General features: G+C 44.9%; 2 protein-coding genes across 2 annotated transcripts in view; one reads left to right on the top strand and one right to left on the bottom strand.

The window, feature by feature from the left end:
* The window catches only part of LOC144497614 (uncharacterized), a 110,473-nt gene that overhangs the window by 39,819 nt on the left and 53,148 nt on the right, over positions 1-17,506 (bottom strand). The window contains exons 8-9 of the mRNA XM_078219055.1: positions 8,741-8,854; positions 7,761-7,999 (exon numbers count right to left, since the gene is read on the bottom strand). Coding sequence (XP_078075181.1) covers positions 7,761-7,999; positions 8,741-8,854 — 353 coding nt within the window. The remainder of the gene's footprint in view (positions 1-7,760; positions 8,000-8,740; positions 8,855-17,506) is intronic.
* On the top strand, positions 2,004-15,707 carry LOC144496752 (zinc-binding protein A33-like). The gene is made up of 6 exons (XM_078217272.1): positions 2,004-2,429; positions 4,144-4,239; positions 8,756-8,989; positions 11,948-11,970; positions 12,064-12,179; positions 15,130-15,707. The coding sequence occupies exons 1-6, from the start codon at positions 2,055-2,057 to the stop codon at positions 15,705-15,707; spliced, it is 1,422 nt and encodes a 473-aa protein (XP_078073398.1). The 5' UTR covers positions 2,004-2,054.

The following is a 17,506-nucleotide window of genomic DNA, read 5'->3' as shown; positions in this document are numbered from 1 at the left end:
CTCGCGCTGTGACCGTTGGCCTTTGAGCGCTCAGCTCGCGGCCGCTGTTTCGCCGCCTTCACTCACTCTGCAGCGGGGCCGCGCTCCTCTGCTCGGCAGTTAAACACCGTTTAAAATCACACACATCTGATCAGAAAAGGAGCAGCAGGGAAATGGAAAAGCGGAGGGGGGTTGGACAGGGAGCGCTTCAGCTGTAGGGTGCCAAGCTGGCACTGCCAATGGTCGCCTGGACTCGAAACGTTCGCTCTTTTCTCTCCTTGCAGATGCTGCCAGATTTGCTGAGATTTTCCAGCATTTTCGCTTTTGGTCCTCAGGGAGCCTCAATGGCCTCCGGTTCTACCCGTGAGGCCATCATGACTGGTCCCTGTTGCTGGGGAGCAGCTGTGATCGTCGCCGGAGAGGGAAGTGAGCCCGGGCACTAACGTCCCGGGGTCATTAAATCCATGCAAAACATAATTTAATTTAAATGAACTATTCAGCCTCGTGCCGGAAATGGGCGTGAGGCTGACCTTGCCGGATTATCCAGTGCCGGTAAGATCACAGGCGAGAAATCGGGCGCATATCTGATTTTTCGGTTTTCTCACAATCATCATCACTCCCCACCCGCTCCCCCCCAATCAGTCAGTGGGGCACAATGATAAGATTCCCCCAAGTATCCCCCCCCAACAATGTGACACTGAGACACTTCAGCATCTGCACCTTCAATGTTGTAAGCTACAGGGCTTTGGGCTGGGTGCAGGAGGGCTGACAAATGACAGACATGGGCTGTTTGTCTGTTTTACAAAATAATTTCAGCTTCTCATTATGATGGCTGCATTCCTGCTGAATTTTATCATCTTTATCAGTTATTACAAACAGTTCTACATTGTTGGAGAGATTAAAAAGGGCACCTGGGTGTCCTCAGACTGGTGTGGACAAGATGGGCTGAATGGCCTCCTCTGTGCTGTAACTTCTATTTTTATTTTTTATTTATTATTGTCACATGTATTAGCATACAGTGAAAAGTGTTGTTTCTTGCATGCTATACAAAGCATACCGTTCATAGAGAGGAAAGGAGAGAGTGCAGAATGTAGTGTTACAATCATAGCTAGGATATAGAGAAAGATTAACTTAATGCAAGGTAGGTCCATTCAAAAGGCAGCAGGGAAAAGAAGCTGTTCTTGAGTCGGTTAGTACGTGACCTTAGACTTTTGTATCTTTTTCCCGACAGAAGAAGGTGGAAGAGAGAATGTCTGGGGTGCGTGGGGTTCTTTGCCAAGGCAGCGGGAAGTGTAGACAGTGTCAATGGATGGGAGGCTGGTTTGCGTGATGGATTGGGCCACATTCATGACCTTTTGTAGTTTCTTGTGGTCTTGGGCAGAGCAGGAGCCATATTAAGCTGTGATAAAACCAGAAAGAATGGTTCTAAACTGACTGCTACACTGTGTGGGTTTCCTCCAGGTGCTCCGGTTTCCTCCCACAGTCCAAAGATGTGCGGGTTAGATTCATTGGATATGCTAAATTGACCCTAGTGTCAGGGGGATTCGCAGAATATATGTGTGGGGTTGCGGGAATAAGGCCTTGGTGGGATTGTGGTCGGTACAACATGATGAGCCAAATGATCTCCTTCTGTACTGTAGGGATTCTATGATTCTATGAACATCCTAGAAAGTGAGCAATTCAGCTTTCATTGTATTTGCTATGTAAACCTTTCATGTTTTGCTCTATAGTAAAGGGAATTTATTGCCTTATTTACACTGCAATAATTTATTCTCTCCTGCTCTGAGAACAGTTTAAATTAATTCTGTCCAGATGAGCTGTTCTGTCTTTGTTGTCCATTAAATATAAAAATGTATCTACATTTTTACAGAACAGAGTGAGGCCTGTCAGGGAACAAAATTAGTGAATAAAATTTGTTAATCTGCAAGCTATTTAAATTGCTTATTTTCCCCGCCCCTTTCTGGGTGTGGTTTATAATGCTGTTCTGGGAAACAGGAAATGAAACTGAAAGTATTTCACTGAACACTGATCACCATTTTATTTAGAGCACAGAACAAGGTGATCAGTCTGTCAAGATGGAAGATGAACTTTGTTGTGCTGTTTGTCATGATCTTTATAAAGATCCTGTCTTACTCAGCTGTGTTCACAGCTTCTGTCGATCCTGTATAAGCCAGTACTGGGAGAAAGCTGTCACTGCCTCCTGTCCCATCTGCAGAAAGGAGACTTCATCTCAGGACCTGAGACCGAACCGCACTCTCTCCAACATCGTGGAACTGTTTGTAAAAACTGATGAAGGTGATAAAATTCAGCTGGAATGCAGCCGTCACCAGGAGAAGCTGAAAGTTTTCTGTAAAACTGACAATCAGACCATCTGTGTCGTTTGTCAGACTTCAAAAAATCATCAAAACCACGAGATGCTGCCAGTGGAAGAAGCTGCTGAAGAGTTGAAGGTGAGGAGATACTGTGTAAAATAAAACACTGAAACAGATAACAGAATCCTGAACAGGGAACAGTCATAGATTTGGGTTTGAGTGTCTCTCAATACTTATTAGATGAATTGCCATTTGTATCACTGCTTCAGAAACCAGGGACAGAGGGTGAAGGAGTTTCACTTTAGTCTAAACATCATTTAATAGAAGTTAATCAACTCATATCAGAACAGAAGTTCAAAAGCTTTGCAAAGAGGTAGGTTTTAAGGACAATCAGGCAATGACCATCTCCAAGAGAGGATCTAACCATTTCCCCTTCACATTCAATAAGAAGTCTCACAACAGCAGGTTAAAGTCACAAGCTTTCAGAGCACTGTTCCTTCCTCACACCTCTTTAACCTGTGCTCAACCCTCTCTCCACTCACATTGTCTGCCCTGAAAAGACTTGATTACCTGTTAAGACTCACATTCCAACCATTATCTGGTAATTGAGTTTGTGACTATATATACCCTGTTAGTGAACCAACTCTGCACTCACCTGATGAAGGGGCAACGCTCCGAAAGCTCGTGCTACCAAATAAATCTGTTGGATTTTAACCTGGTGTTGTGAGACTTCTTACTGTGCCCACCCCAGTCCAACGCCGGCATCTCCACATCTTCGCATTCAATGGCATTACCATCGCCGAATCCCTCACTATCAATATCCTGCGGGTTACCATTGACCAGAAACTGAACTGGGCTCGCCATATGAATACTGTGGCTACGAGAGCAGGTCAAAGACTAAGAATCCTGCAGCAAGTAACTCACTTTCCGACTCTCCAAAGCCTGTCCACCATCTACAAGACACAAGTCAAGAGTGTGATGGGATGCTCATCATTTACCTGGATGAGTGCAGCTCCAACAACACTCAAGAAACTAGACATCATCCAGGGCAAAGCAACCTACTTGATTGCTACCCCTTCCACAAACATTAAATACCTCCACCATCGACAAAATGTGGCAACCATGTGTACCATCTACAAGATGCACTGCACGAACTCACCAAGGTTCCTTAGGCAGCACCTTCCAAACCCATGACCACTGCCATCTAGAAAGACAAGGACAGCAGATACTACCACCTGGAAGTTCCCCTCCAAGTCACTCACCATCCTGACTTGGAAATATATCGCCGTACCTTCACTGTTGCTGGGTCAAAATCCTGGAATTCCCTCTCCAACAACATTGTGGGTGTGCCTACACCTCACAGACTGCAGCAGTGCAATAAGACAGTTCATCACCACCTTCCCAAGGGTAACTAGGAATGGGCAATAAATGCTGGTCTAACCACTAATGTCCTTATCCCACAAATGAATTAAAAATTCCTCACCCATTCCTGATGCCCCCAATTTCCAGCAGTGCGGGATAAGGATGTGAGTAGCAAGTCCTCAACCTGCACTCCTGACCTGGGCAGCTCCATTCCAGGTCAGAATTTCCTCATCCTTGACAATTTCCATGGAGGCAGACCAGATTTTCGATGATTAATGGTCCAGAGGTTTCAGGGGAATAGTAGCCATTTTTTGCATTTGGGAATCTTTTGTGAGTTTATCTCAAAATGTCTTACCCAGTATCCCGAACACCAGTTTTACATAGATTGCAAACTGAAAGTTTACCTCAAATTGCTGAATAACAGAATGATATTTAATTTTGTGGTATCTATTTCCGAAATATGTACAAAGTAATTGATGTTTATGTTCAGGAGGAACTGCGCACCTCACTGAAGCCAGTCCAGGACAAGAAGGAGGAATGTGACAATGTGAAAAGGGATTATGAGAAAACATTAAACCACATTCAGGTACTCCTGATTTTATTTTGTTCTGCATTCTGTAACACTTGCAGAATTACAATGCACAGAATTCTGATCACTATAATAATTATAAAGAGGCAGTAGAATAGGTGTAAAAATAATCATAAGGATGATTCCAGAAATAAAAGGTAAAACCTTTGGGAAAGATTAAACTGGCTGTGATTCTTTTCTCTGGAAAAGAGAAGCTGTGAGATGATCTGGATTATTTAAAATTATGACAGGATTTGATAGTGTAGATACAGAGAAATGTTTCTACTTGACAGGGAGTCATAGAAACTAGAAGCAGGAGTAGGCCATTCAGCCCTTCAAGCCTGCTCCGCCAAACATTTTGATCGTGACTGATCATCGAATTCAATATCCTGGTACCCCCACTTCTCCACATATCCCTTGATCTCTTTAGCCCCAAGAGCTATATCTAATTTCTTCTTGAAATCACACAACGTTTTGGCCTCAATTAGTTTCTGTGGTAGTGAATTCCATACATTCACCACTCTCTGGGTGAAGAAATTTCTCCTCATCTCAGTTCTAAAAGGTTTACCCCTTATGCTCAAACTATGACCCCTAGCTTTGGAATTTTTGCAATTTCGATGAAATCCCTCTCTCTTCTAAACTCCAGTGAATATAATCCTAACCGACGTAGTCCCTCCTCTTATGGCAGACCTGCCATCCCAGGAATCAGAATGGTAAACCTTCCCTGTACTCCTTCTATAGCAAGTACTTCCTTCCTCAGATAAGGACACCAAAATTGCACACAATACTCCAGGTGTGGCCTCACTAATGCCCTATACAATTACAGTAAAACATCCCTGTTCCTATACGCAAATCTTCTCACTATGAAGGCCAACATACCATTTGTCTTCTTTACGCCTGCTGTACCTGCAGCACGGTGGCACAGTGGTTAGCACTGCTGCCTTACAACGCCAGGGACCCGGGTTCAATTACCGGCTCGGGTCAGTGTCTGTGTGGAGTTTTCACATTCCCCCCGTGTTTGCGTGGGTTGCCTCCAGGTGCTCTAGTTTCCTCCCACAGTCTGAAAGACGTGCTGGTTAGGTTCATTGACCCGAACAAGCACCAGAATGTGGCGACTAGGGGAATTTCACAGTAACTTCATAGCAATGTTAAAGTAAGCCTTGTGACTAATAAATTAACTTTAACTTTTACCTGCACGCTTACTTTCAGCGACCGATGCACAAGGGCACCAAGGTCTCACAGAGTATCCACTTCTCTCAATTTACACCCATTCAAGTAATAATCTGACAGCCTATTATTGCTATGCCAATTATCCACATCATACTGCATCTGCCATGCATATGCCCGCACACTCAGCCTGTCCAAATCACGCTGAAACATCACTGCATCCTCCTCACAGCTCACCCTCCCACCCAACTTTGTAGTCTCTGCAAATTTGAACATAATGCATTTCGTTCCCTCTTCCAAATCATTAATATATAATGTTATCAGTTGGGGTCCTAGCACAGATTCCTGCGGTACCCCACGAGTCACTGCCTGCCAATCAAAAAAAGACCCATTTATGACAACTCTCTGCTTTCTACCTGCTAACTAGCTTTCTACCCAGCTCAAGACATTACCCACAATCCCATGCACTTTAACTTTACATAGTCCGCTATGTGAGACCTTGTCAAAAGCCTTCTAAAGTCTAAATAAACTACATCCACAGGTTCTCCTCAGTCAACTCTACTAGTTACGTCCTCAACGAATTCCAATAGATTCGTCGAGCATGATTTTGTCTCTTTAGTCCATGCTGACTTTGTGTGATTATACCTCTGCTTTTCAAATGGTGAATTTTGAAATCCTTGATAATGGACTCTAGCAACTTCACCAGTACTGACGTTAGGCTCACTGGTCTATAGTTCCCTGTATTCTCTCTACCTCCCTTTTTGAATAGTAGACTTACATGAGCTTCCCTCCAATCTGTAGGAACCAGTCCAGAGTCCAAAGAATTTTGGAAAATAACTAGCAATGGATCTATTATTCCCAGGGCCACTTCCTCAAGTGCTCTGGGATGAGGATTATCAGGCCCTAGAGATTTATCCACCTTCAATCCCATCAATTTCCCCAAAACCATTTATCTACTCATGCTGATTTCCTTCAGCTCCTTGCTAAAAGTTGTTTCTCTCAGGACTTCTGGTACATTATTCATATCTTCCTTTGTGAAGACTGAAGTAAAGTATGAATTTAATTCCTCGGTCAGTTCTTTATTCCCCACTAGGAATTCTCCCATTTCTAACTGTAAATGGCCTACATTCGTTTTTGTCAATCTTTTTCTCTTTACATACCTATACAGACTTTTACAGTCAGTTTTTATTTTCCCCGCTAGCTTCGTTTCATACTCTATTTTCCCCTACTTAATCAATCCCTTCGTCCTCCTTTGCTGAATTTTAACCTGCTCCCTATCAGGCCTATTACTTTAACTTGCCAAATTGCATGCTTCTTCCTTGAATCTGATATTGTCTCTAATTTCCCTTATAAGCCATGGTTTGGCCACAGTTCCCTTATGACTCTTGAGCCAAACAGGAATAAACAACTTCTGGAGTTCAGCTATTAGTTCCTCAAATGCCTGCCATTGCCTGTCCACTGTCTTTCCTTTCAGTAATGTTTCCCAGTCCATCATGGCCAATTCATGCCTCATACCATCATAGTTACCTTGATTGAGATTCAGGACCGTGGTCTCAGAATCAACTACACTATCTTGACAAAGAATTCTATCATATTACGGTCAGTCATCCCCAAGGGTTCTCTCACAACTAGATTGGCAACTAATCCATTCTCATTGCATAATACTCAGTCCAAGATGGCCTGTACCCTTAAGATAAAGGCAAAATACTGCGGATGCTGGAATCTGAAACAAAAGCAGAAAATGTTGGAAAATCTCAGCACGTCTGACAGCATTTATGGAGTGAGAATAGAACCAATGTATCAAGTCTGGATGACCCTTTGTCAGAGCTCAACGAAGGGTCATCCAGACACGAAACCTTGGCTCCATTCTCTCTCCACAGATGCTGTGCGAACTGCTGAGATTTTTCAGCATTTCTGTTTTAGTTTCAGATTCCAGCATCCGCAGTATTTTGCCTTTATCTTAGTGTTTAACTCACTGCCACTTCTCTTCCAGGAATGCCTTCCCTAAAGAAGCACTGTTCTTCTCTCTGATAGAATTTCCATTTGTTTCTTTCACCATTATTGCTTTCCTGGTGTTTGACAAGTTGTTTGCCAAAACTTGCTTTCACAGCCATATTTCCTTCCTCAGTGACTGTCTCCATCTCTGATTCACCCAACGTGAATTCCAACTGAAGTTCCATCCCTCATCTTTAGAATCCACCTAGGATTACAGGTATCTCCAGGACATACAACGCTCCTCGGACTGCAGTTCTCGCTGTATCCTGAGATCTACGCTCAGTTCTTTGGACAGGAGTCCTCCCCCGTTCAGCAGATCCTTTCACCCACCTCCAGCATTTTCCCCTCAACCTCGACCCCTCTCTCTGGCCTCTTACCTGCTCTTGATCTTTTCATCGAGGACTGTCGGCATGATATCGGCCATCTCAATTTCTTTGCTCCTCTCAACAACTCTAACTTGTCTCCTTCCGAACTTGCTGCACTTCACTCTCTCAGGTCCAACCCTGACTTTGTCATCAAACCTGCCGACAAGGGCGGTGCTGTTGTTGTCTGGCATACGGATCTCTGCTTCACAGAGGCTGAGCACCAACTCTCGGATGCTTCCTCCTACTTCCCCCTGGACAACGACCCCACCACCAAACATCAGGTCCCTATTTCCAGGACTGTCAATGACCTCATCTCCTAAGGAGATCTTCCCTCCAGAGCCTCCAACCTCATAATCTCCCAACCCTCAACAGTCCACTTCTACCTCCTTCCCAAAATCCACAAACACGACTGCCCCGGTAGGCCCATCGTGTCAGTCTGTTCCTGCCCCACTGTAGTCACCAGCTCTGACGAAGGATCACCAGACTCAAAACATTGATTCCATTCTCCCTCCACAGCTGTCAGACCTGCTGAGATTTTCGAGCATTTTCTGTTTTTGTGGCCTGTTCTCCTGTTGGTTCCTCAACGTATTGCTCCAGAAAACCATCCCATATACACTCCAGAAATTCCTCCTCTATTGACTCTCCCAATCTATATGCAGATTAAAGTCACCCAAAACCTTTGGCTTAAAATCCAAGATAGTCATCATAAACCAAATAGAAAAATCAGTGACTCGATCCCCAGTTAGAGCTCTCTCTTCTGAACAAGTTATCATCTGGTAATCTATCGTCTATTATATTTAATCAATTAACTAGATCTCAATGCATTAGAGAATAATTTTCTCTGCATAAAACTCAAATATACATCTCAGTAAATAATTTGTTTTGTGAAATAACTGGATTGGGAATGCTTTTCTCTATATTATTTTGATATGAACAGGACTCCTCAGGCTGAACAACCTTTTAAACATCCTCATTTGATTTTTCAATCTCACTGATATTTTCCAAAGGACCAAAGTGTAAAGGCAGAGAAACAGATTAAAGCTGAATTTGTAAAACTTCACCGGTTTCTCCATGAGGAAGAGAGGATTGTGTTGGAAGATCTGAAACTGGAGAAAGAGAAAAAGAGTCAGGAGATGAAGGAGAGGATTGAGAAGATAACGGGGGAAATTTCATCGCTTTCAGTCACTGTTCAGGATATTGAACAAGAGCTGAGTGAACAGGACAACATCAAGTTTTTAACGGTAACTCTTTCTTTATTTTTCTCTCCTTCACCGTCTTGAAGAATGAGCAGGTTGTGTCATCAAAATCTAGAATATAAAACTCACTGACCAAAAATAACCCCAATCACCTGTGACATTTGGTTTTCTCTGTCTCAAAATGGCCATGACAAATGGTGCAAAGTTATTTAAGTTGTCCACATAGATCAAGTTGCACTCCGAGCTGGTTCCATACAATTGTGATAGATGTACTATTTACTGTGTACATTCAATGTAAGTCATACATCCCGTGGGGTTCTGTACAATTCCTCTCCTCAGTTCACTATGGCTGAAAGGTCTCAGACAAAGTCCTTTCCCATTGAGCCTCTGTGGCAGCTGCCCTAAGTCTTCGTGCATCCCTCAGCTCGTAGTCCTGGGCTTTGGAATGTGCCAGTCTGCAACACTCGGTTGGGGACAACTTGTACTGGCAGACCAATAAGTTTCAGGCAGACCAAAGAGCATCGTTCACTGTGTTGATGACCCTCCAACAATAGCTAATGTTTGTCTAAGTGTGTGTCTCTGGGGGAACAGCCTGTGGAGCACAGACTCCTGCGTCACAGAGCTGCTCAAATTGAACTTCAACAAAAACACCTCATCTCTCTCCACACCTTCTTTGCAAATGTGGCTGTCCCATGTTTACAATGTTTGGCTCCTCCCTGGCTAGAACTGTAATGATTCCGTCCAGGAGAGAGCTCTCCATAGGGTCAGATACACAGATAAGTATATAATTATAATTAAATGTTCACACTGCAAACATTTAGATTAAGATAAATTTGATTTTCATAATTTCCCAGGAAGTTCAGTGAGCTTCCTGAGTAGTCACTTTGTGAATTCTCTGTTGTGTATTAAAATGCTCATTAATCTATTTGAACAGTGTTGGTTGAGGGATAAATGTTGACCAGGACACTGAGAACTCCTGTGCTCTTCTTGGAATCTTTTACCCTCAGCTGAACAGACAGAAGAGAGCTCGGTTTAACATCTCAGCTGAAAGCCGCTCTCTCTGACAATGGAGTTCCCACTCAGCTGGTTTCCCATTGAGCTCAGTGTGACTCATAGAGTCATAGAGGTTTACAGCATGGAAACAGGCCCTTCGGCCCAACTTGTCCATACTGCCCTTTTTTTAAACCCCTAAACTAATCCCAATTGCCTGCATTTGGCCCATATCCATCTATACGCATCTTATCCATGTAACTATCTAAATGCTTTTTAAAAGACAAAATTGTACCCTCCTCTACTACTACCTCTGGCAGCTTGTTCCAGACACTCACCACCTTCTGTGTGAAAAAATTGCCCCTCTGGACACTTTTGTATCTCTCCTCTCTCACCTTAAACCTATGCTCTCTAGAATCTTAGAAACCCTACAGCACAGAAAGAGGCCATTCGGCCCATCGAGTCTGCACTGACCACAATCCCACCTAGGCCCTACCCCCATATCCCTACATATTTACCCACGAATCCCTCTAACCTACGCATCCCAGGACACTAAGGGCAATTTTAACATGGCCAATCAACCTAACCCGCACATCTTTGGACTGTGGGAGGAAACCGGAGCACCCGGAGGAAACCCACGCAGACACGAGGAGAATGTGCAAACTCCACGCAGACAGTGACCCGAGTCGGGAATCGAACCCAGGTCCCTGGAGCTGTGAAGCAGCAGTGCTAACCACTGTGCTACCGTGCCGCCCGTCTAGTTTTAGACTCCCCTACATTTGGGAAAAGATATTGACTATCTAGCTGATCTATGCCCCTCATTATTTTATAGACCTCTATAAGGTCACCTCCTACACTCCAGAGGAAAAATGTCCCAGTCTATCCAGCCTCTCCTTATAACTCAAACCATCAAGTCCCAGTAACATCCTAGTAAATCTTTTCTGCACTCTTTCTAGTTTAATAATATCCTTTCTATAACAGGGTGACCAGAACTGCACACAGTATTCCAAGTGTGGCCTTACCAATGTCTCGTACAACTTTAACAAGACGTCCTAACTCCTGTATTCAATGTTCTGACTGATGAAACCAAGCATGCTTAATGCCTTCTTCACCACTCTGTCCACCTGTGACTCCAGTTTCAAGGAGCTATGAACATGTACCCCTAGATCTCAGCAAGTGTAGCTGACATTAGAATTCATTCTGTATGCTTCAGCATTTCAGCTTATACAGAGTGCTCTGACACTCTGTTTGTAGAATAACTGCAGACAAAGATTCAAATACAAGTCTGATGAGTCCCAAAGTTGAAGGTTAAAACTAACATCGCAGATTTACCCATCTTTCTAGAATAGTCAGTGATTTCTATTGGATAACACTGGGACAGATTCACAGAAACATTTGTCTCCAGGAGACATACAAATTATAAAATGAAAACATTAAAGTGAATCTCATTAAACAATAATTAATTCCAGTAATTGGATATTTGTCAAGATTTTACAATTGGATTGTAATTCTGAGTTGTGTTTTGCAGTAAGATCAAGTCATTTGTAATATTGTGGATTAACACGGTGGCACAGCGGTTAGCACTGCTGCCTCATAGTTCCAGGGACCCAGGTTCGATTCCCAGCTTGGGTCACTGTCTGTGCGGAGTCTGCATCTTCTCCCCATGTCTGCATGGATTTCCTCCAAATGCTCTGGTTTCCTCCCACAGTCCGAAAGATGTGCTGGTTAGGTGCATTGTCCATGCTAAATTCTCCCTCAGTGTACCCGAACAGGTACCGGAGTGTGGCGACTAGGGGGTTTTCACAGTAACTTCATTGCAGCGTTAATGTAAGTCTACTTGTGACACTAATAAATAAATTTAAACATTAAACTTAACTCACAGTCCAGGAAGAGGCAGTCCAATAACTTTCTATATTTAAAATGTACTTTTCGGTGGAATCCAGTCTCTTACTTCACTTTTTGTGATAAAATGTTCTCCAAACACAAACAGTAATAATTGTTCTTGTTCCACAGAAATTTCCGGATATACAGAAAAGGTAAAATTTACACTCTTGATGTGATTTTTATTTCTAACATATTTCTCCCCCAGTCTGGAATGATCCAACACTGACCTTTATCTCCTGTTTCAGAGTGAAGCAAACTCTCCCAGAGCCACAGAAGGTTTACCCTTTAATAAATGTGGGGAAGTACATTGGCTCACTGCAGTACAGAGTGAGAAAAAAGATGCTGATGGTGATTAATACAGGTGGGTGTGAGCTTCCTGACGCCAGCTATTAAACAGCTGTCTCTATTATTAGTAGAAGGGACCGGTCTCTTTATAATAAATATATAATTGTATTTGTAACGGATTAAATTTTACTTCAGTCAGTTTTCTGTTAAAATACAGAATTGTCAGATCATATAGTCACAGTGACCAGCTCCACCTGCTGGACACTCAGTATCAGGAAGGGATATTGTTCATTCAACCTCCCTTTGTGGATCATTAATCCAGCATTCTGTTTTTCTTTTTCCTTCTTCCACAAAACTAGAGCCGTCAACATAAAGATCTCATCCCTCAGGGTGGATTCCTGCCCTGAATCCTCCCCCAGTTTCCCAAACACCCTGTATGGCACAAGTATGGGCTTCTCCTGGATAGTTAAGATGAGCTGTGAGTTTCGGGTCATCCATTCTGTTTACCTCAATGTTTTTCCCACTTAGCAATAAAGTCCATCTGGTTATTCTGGCACGAGATCCTGTTCCTTCTTTGATTTTTCTGTCTAACAATAACTGGATTTGTTAAATGTTTTGTGTGGCCAGTGTCTATAAGGAGACCAAAATTGCACACAATATTTCAGGTGTGATCTAACCAATATTACACAGTAAACCTGCAGTAAAACATCTCTATTCCTATATTCAAATCCTCTCGCTATGAAGGCCAACATACCATTTGCTTTCTTTACTGCCTGCTGTACCTGCACTCTTACTTCCAGCGACTGATGCACGAGGACACTGTTAAGACCCAGGCCAGAAACTCCAAGGTGTTCTGTGAAGTTAGCCTAGACCCTCAGTTTTACATTTGATTTTGGCACTAGTGAGCATAATGTGTTCCACCCCAGGTATGATTCAAGTGACACACAAACAAAGTTTATTTAAGAACACAGTTAGAATATAACAAAAAGAACTGGCATAGCTTTTACCAGCTACAAGACTTAAACATGACACAGTTTAACTCTTAACAGCTATCTATCTCTGTTGTTCCAATTTAGAAGCAACCCCATAGGGTCAGAATTAACTAGCATTGAAATAAATGTGCTCATGTGATACTAGATTTCCAGCTTTCTAACACCTATGGACAGAAATATAAACCAGCAGTTTTCAGATAAGAATATATCCTCAAGGCAGAAAATAGAGTTCCTAATCAAGCTTTACTCTGCCACCCCAGAGAATCACTAAAATAACAGAACACTGTATTAGTTCATACTAAAACAACAATGATGTCCTTGCTGTCAAGGAAGTACAGCGAAGGTTTACCAGGCTGATGACAGGTCAGTCAAATGAGGAGAGACCAAGTCAGTTAGGATTATACTCATTTAGGAGAGTGGGAGGTGATCTCACAGAAACTTATAAGTTCTAACATGATTAGATTCAGAAAGAACGTTCCTGCGGGTGGGAGAGTCCAGAACTAGGGGTCATAGTTTGAGGATAAGGGACTGAGGTGAGAAATTTCTTCACCCAGAGAATGGTGAATCTGTGGAATTCACTACCACAGGAAGTAGTTGAGGCCAAAATGTTGTGTGATTTCAAGAAAAAATAGCAACAGCCCTTAGGGCTAAAGACATCTAAGGATATGGGGGGAAGGGGGATCAGGATATTGAATTCGATGATCAGCCATGATCAAAATGAATGGCAGAGCAGGCTCGAAAGGCCGAATGGCCTCCTCCTGCTTCTAGTTACTATGTTTCTGTCAGTGTTAATTGTACTCTCTCTGCCTGTCACACTTGCTTCCAGTCTGTGATTCTCCCTCTCTCTGTTTCTCTCACTGTCAGCTGCACTCTCTACCTGTCAAGCTCTCTCTCTCTCACTGTTAATTTTGCCCTCCTTCTGTGCCCTCCCAGGGTGGCACGGTGGCACAGTGGTTAGCACTGCTGCCTCACAGCACCAGGGACCCAGGTTCGATTCCCAGCTTGGGTCACTGTCTGTGCGGAGTCTGCACCTTCTCCCCGTTCTGCGTGGGTTTCTTCTGGGTACTGCGGTTTCCTCCCACAGTCCGAAAGATGTGCTGGTTAGGTGCATTGGCCATGCTAACTTCTCCCTCAGTGTACCCAAACAGGCACAGGAGTGTGGCGACTAGGGTATTTTCACAGTAACTTCATTGTGGTGTTAATATAAGCCTACTTGTGACACTAGTAAATAAACTTTTAAACTTTCTTTCTCCCCTCTCTATCTCGGTCCCTATCTCTCTTGATCAGTCTCTCTTCCTCTCTGTCCGTCCCCCTCTTTGCCTCCATCACTGCTTCTTTCTCTCTCTCTCTCTCCCTCCTCTCTTTCTCTCATCCACTCTTTCTCTGCTTATCTCTTTTTTTTTCTCCCACTCTCAGCCCTCTCTCTGCCTCTCTGTCTAGGTTTCTTTCTCATTGCCCACATCTCAAGTCTCTCTCACTCTCTCTCTTTCTGTTCCTTTATCTCTCCCAGCATCACTCACTCCTTCTCCCCCATTCTCTATCTCCCCTTCTCTTGCTTTCACTCTCTTTCTCTCCCGCTATTTCGCTCTCCCCTTTTCTCTCCACTCTCTCCCACCCTCTTGCTCTCCAACAATCTTTATTTCTTGGCCTGTCTGTCACTTTCTGTCCAGGCTCCCTGTCTCTCTTTGTCTCTATCACTCTGCCTGTTTCTCTGTCTGCCCATTTTACTCTGTCTCTCTCTGTTCCAGAGTTATTACAGATACAGTTCAGGCCTTCGGTCTTATCACTGCCCCCAGCCTGTCACCATTTTGCTCCCTCTGCAATGGAGTTATCTTAGCCTCACTGCAAGGTGTGGTGTCCGGGTAAAACCTTCCCCCGGGCAGTGTCTTCCCCTTTCCCCTGTGCGCTGTTTAAACTCTTCCCCGGGGGATGAATTTCTAATTCTGGATCATTGCTGATTTTCCCAATCACTAACCGGCTGTGAAAGTTACAGTGAGAGTGACTAACATTTTATCCGTGTCCATCTGTTCTCAGCTCCAGTCACCTTCGACCCTAATACAGCCCATCCTAAACTTCTCCTGTCTGAGGACCTGAGCACCGTGAGATACACCAGGAAACGGCAGCAGCTCCCCGACAATCCGGAGAGATTTGATCCCTGTGTCTGTGTCCTGGGATCAGAGGGATTCACATCAGGGAAACATTCCTGGAAGGTGGATGTGGGAAACAAGACTCAGTGGGATGTGGGTGTGGCCAAGGAATCCATCAATAGGAAACGGAAAATCACTCTAACTCCAGATAACGGATTCTGGACAATGACACTGAGAAAGGGGGATAAATACTGGGCTGTTGAGAAATCATGGAAACGTTTAGATCTGAGTGTGAATCCGAGAAAGATTCGAGTCTGTCTGGATTATGAGGGAGGGAAGGTGTCCTTTTATAACTCGGATAACAAGTCCCATATCTACACTTTCACTGGTACATTCACTGAGAAACTCTATCCTTATTTCAGTCCAGGTATTACTGATGGGGGTAAAAACCCAGAACCCCTGAAAATCTGTCCCCGGACAGTAACAATCCAGGAGGATGAGGGTTTTATCTCTTCATCCAAATAAAGACTATTTTAGGTAGGTGTTATTGGGGGAGGGGTGGGGGGGGGTGGTGGTGGGGTGGGTTTGATCCTTTGTAGAAGAGGGGTTGGTGTCCTTCGCGGATCCTGCCCCCCTCCCATTATCACACACTGTCAGCGGGGGGCGTCCATTCCTCGGGAGGGTGAGACAGATCCCTTTCATCCGGCCTGTACCTCCCGGGGATGTGTGAGGACCCCTGCCTGAGGGAGGGCCGGAGGATCCACTCGGTATAATCCAGTCACTCGTCACCAAGTCAGACACACTGGAGGCTGGGACGGGCGAGGTCGATGAGGCTGAGCCCACCCGGCCACGGGCTGATATCCCCCAGGACCTGCTCGACCTGGTCGAGGATTTGATTAAAAAGACCCCACACACTGAGTCACTGGGTGGGGGAGGGGAAGGCCCCACACACTGGGTCACTGGGTGGGGGAGGGGAAGGCCCCACACACTGGGTCACTGGGTGGGGGAGGGGAAGGCCCCACATACTGGGTCACTGGGGTGGGAGGGGAGGGGAAGGTCTCCCCTGGCAGTGCTAACCTGGTAAGAAGTCTCACAACACCAGGTTAAAGTCCAACAGGTTTATTTGGTAGCAAATACCATAAGCTTTCGGAGCACTGCTCCTTCGTCAGATGGAGTGGAAATGTGCTCGCCAGTGGGCAGTCATGATGTGGAGATGCCGGCGTTGGACTGGGGTAAACACAGTAAGAAGTCTCACAACACCAGGTTAAAATCCAGCAGGTTTATTTGGTAGCAAAAGCCACTAGCCTTTGGAGCGCTCGCTGCCCCTTCGTCAGGTGAGTGGGCAGTGTCACGGGTGGGCTCTCTGGGTGTGGTCCTGTTGTGCACAGTGCTGATGAGGGGAGAGCACTGAGGCCTTCCTGGGGGTAATTGGCAAAGATGGGGGAGCGGCCATCAAGCATGGGAGCTTGCAGGCATGGAGGGGTGGGGTACGGCAAAACTGCTGCAGTGGTTCCTGGTCATTGGGGGCAGTGGGAAGAGCCCCCGATGATTGTGACATTGGGAGAAGAGGGGGAGTTGACTTTTCACTTTGGCTGGAACTGATTGGGTGCAATTTTCCTGTAAAGGAGGGGGGAGGAGACTCGATACCTTTGTGGAGGGGCTGCTGGAAGAAGTTTGAAGTCTGTGCTGATCAGGGCACCTTTTAAAGATGGCACTCCGATCTCTTATCAGACCCCGCCCCGCCAGACTGACGGCATTAACTCCACTCCCTGATTTATTTTGTCAGAGTGACTCAAGCTATAGTGTGAGAACTCGGCAGTGAATCTGGAGACATACACACCGGATTTCACTCAGAGCCTGACACTCTGACAAATTATAGGAAAATTACACCCAATCAGTTCCAGCCAAAGTGAAAAGGTCGACTCTCAGCATCACCTATGGTCTGTCTGGGATGTCGTGTGTCATCAAAGGGCTCTCTCACTTGTTTAACTCGGTGCTCATTTCATGCTTCACAGTGGCCAATGTGGTCTTTAATTTTATTGCTCATGTTTAGTCAGCAGAGCACACCTCTTGCCTTTCTCAGAATTGACTCAATGGCCACTGAGCATTTGCCGATCTGTCAGTGGGGAGATCAGTGCATGAGCACTAGCTCCCCCCCCCCCCCCTCACATCGCCGGCCTCCTGATGTTATCCCCGACACCCCCACCCCCGCCGATTGCTGACCTACCCGACCCGACCCCCCCCCACCCCCACCCAGGCCAGTCCCAATCGTCCTCCCTCCCTCCTTCCCCCACCGATCCCATTGCAGAGTGCGCAGCGGTCTC

This window comes from Mustelus asterias, chromosome 8 (genome assembly GCF_964213995.1).
Source record: "Mustelus asterias chromosome 8, sMusAst1.hap1.1, whole genome shotgun sequence".
Taxonomy (NCBI): Eukaryota; Metazoa; Chordata; class Chondrichthyes; order Carcharhiniformes; family Triakidae; genus Mustelus; species Mustelus asterias.
Note: the sequence above shows the minus strand (reverse complement) of the source record. Positions and strands in the feature narration are given on the sequence as shown.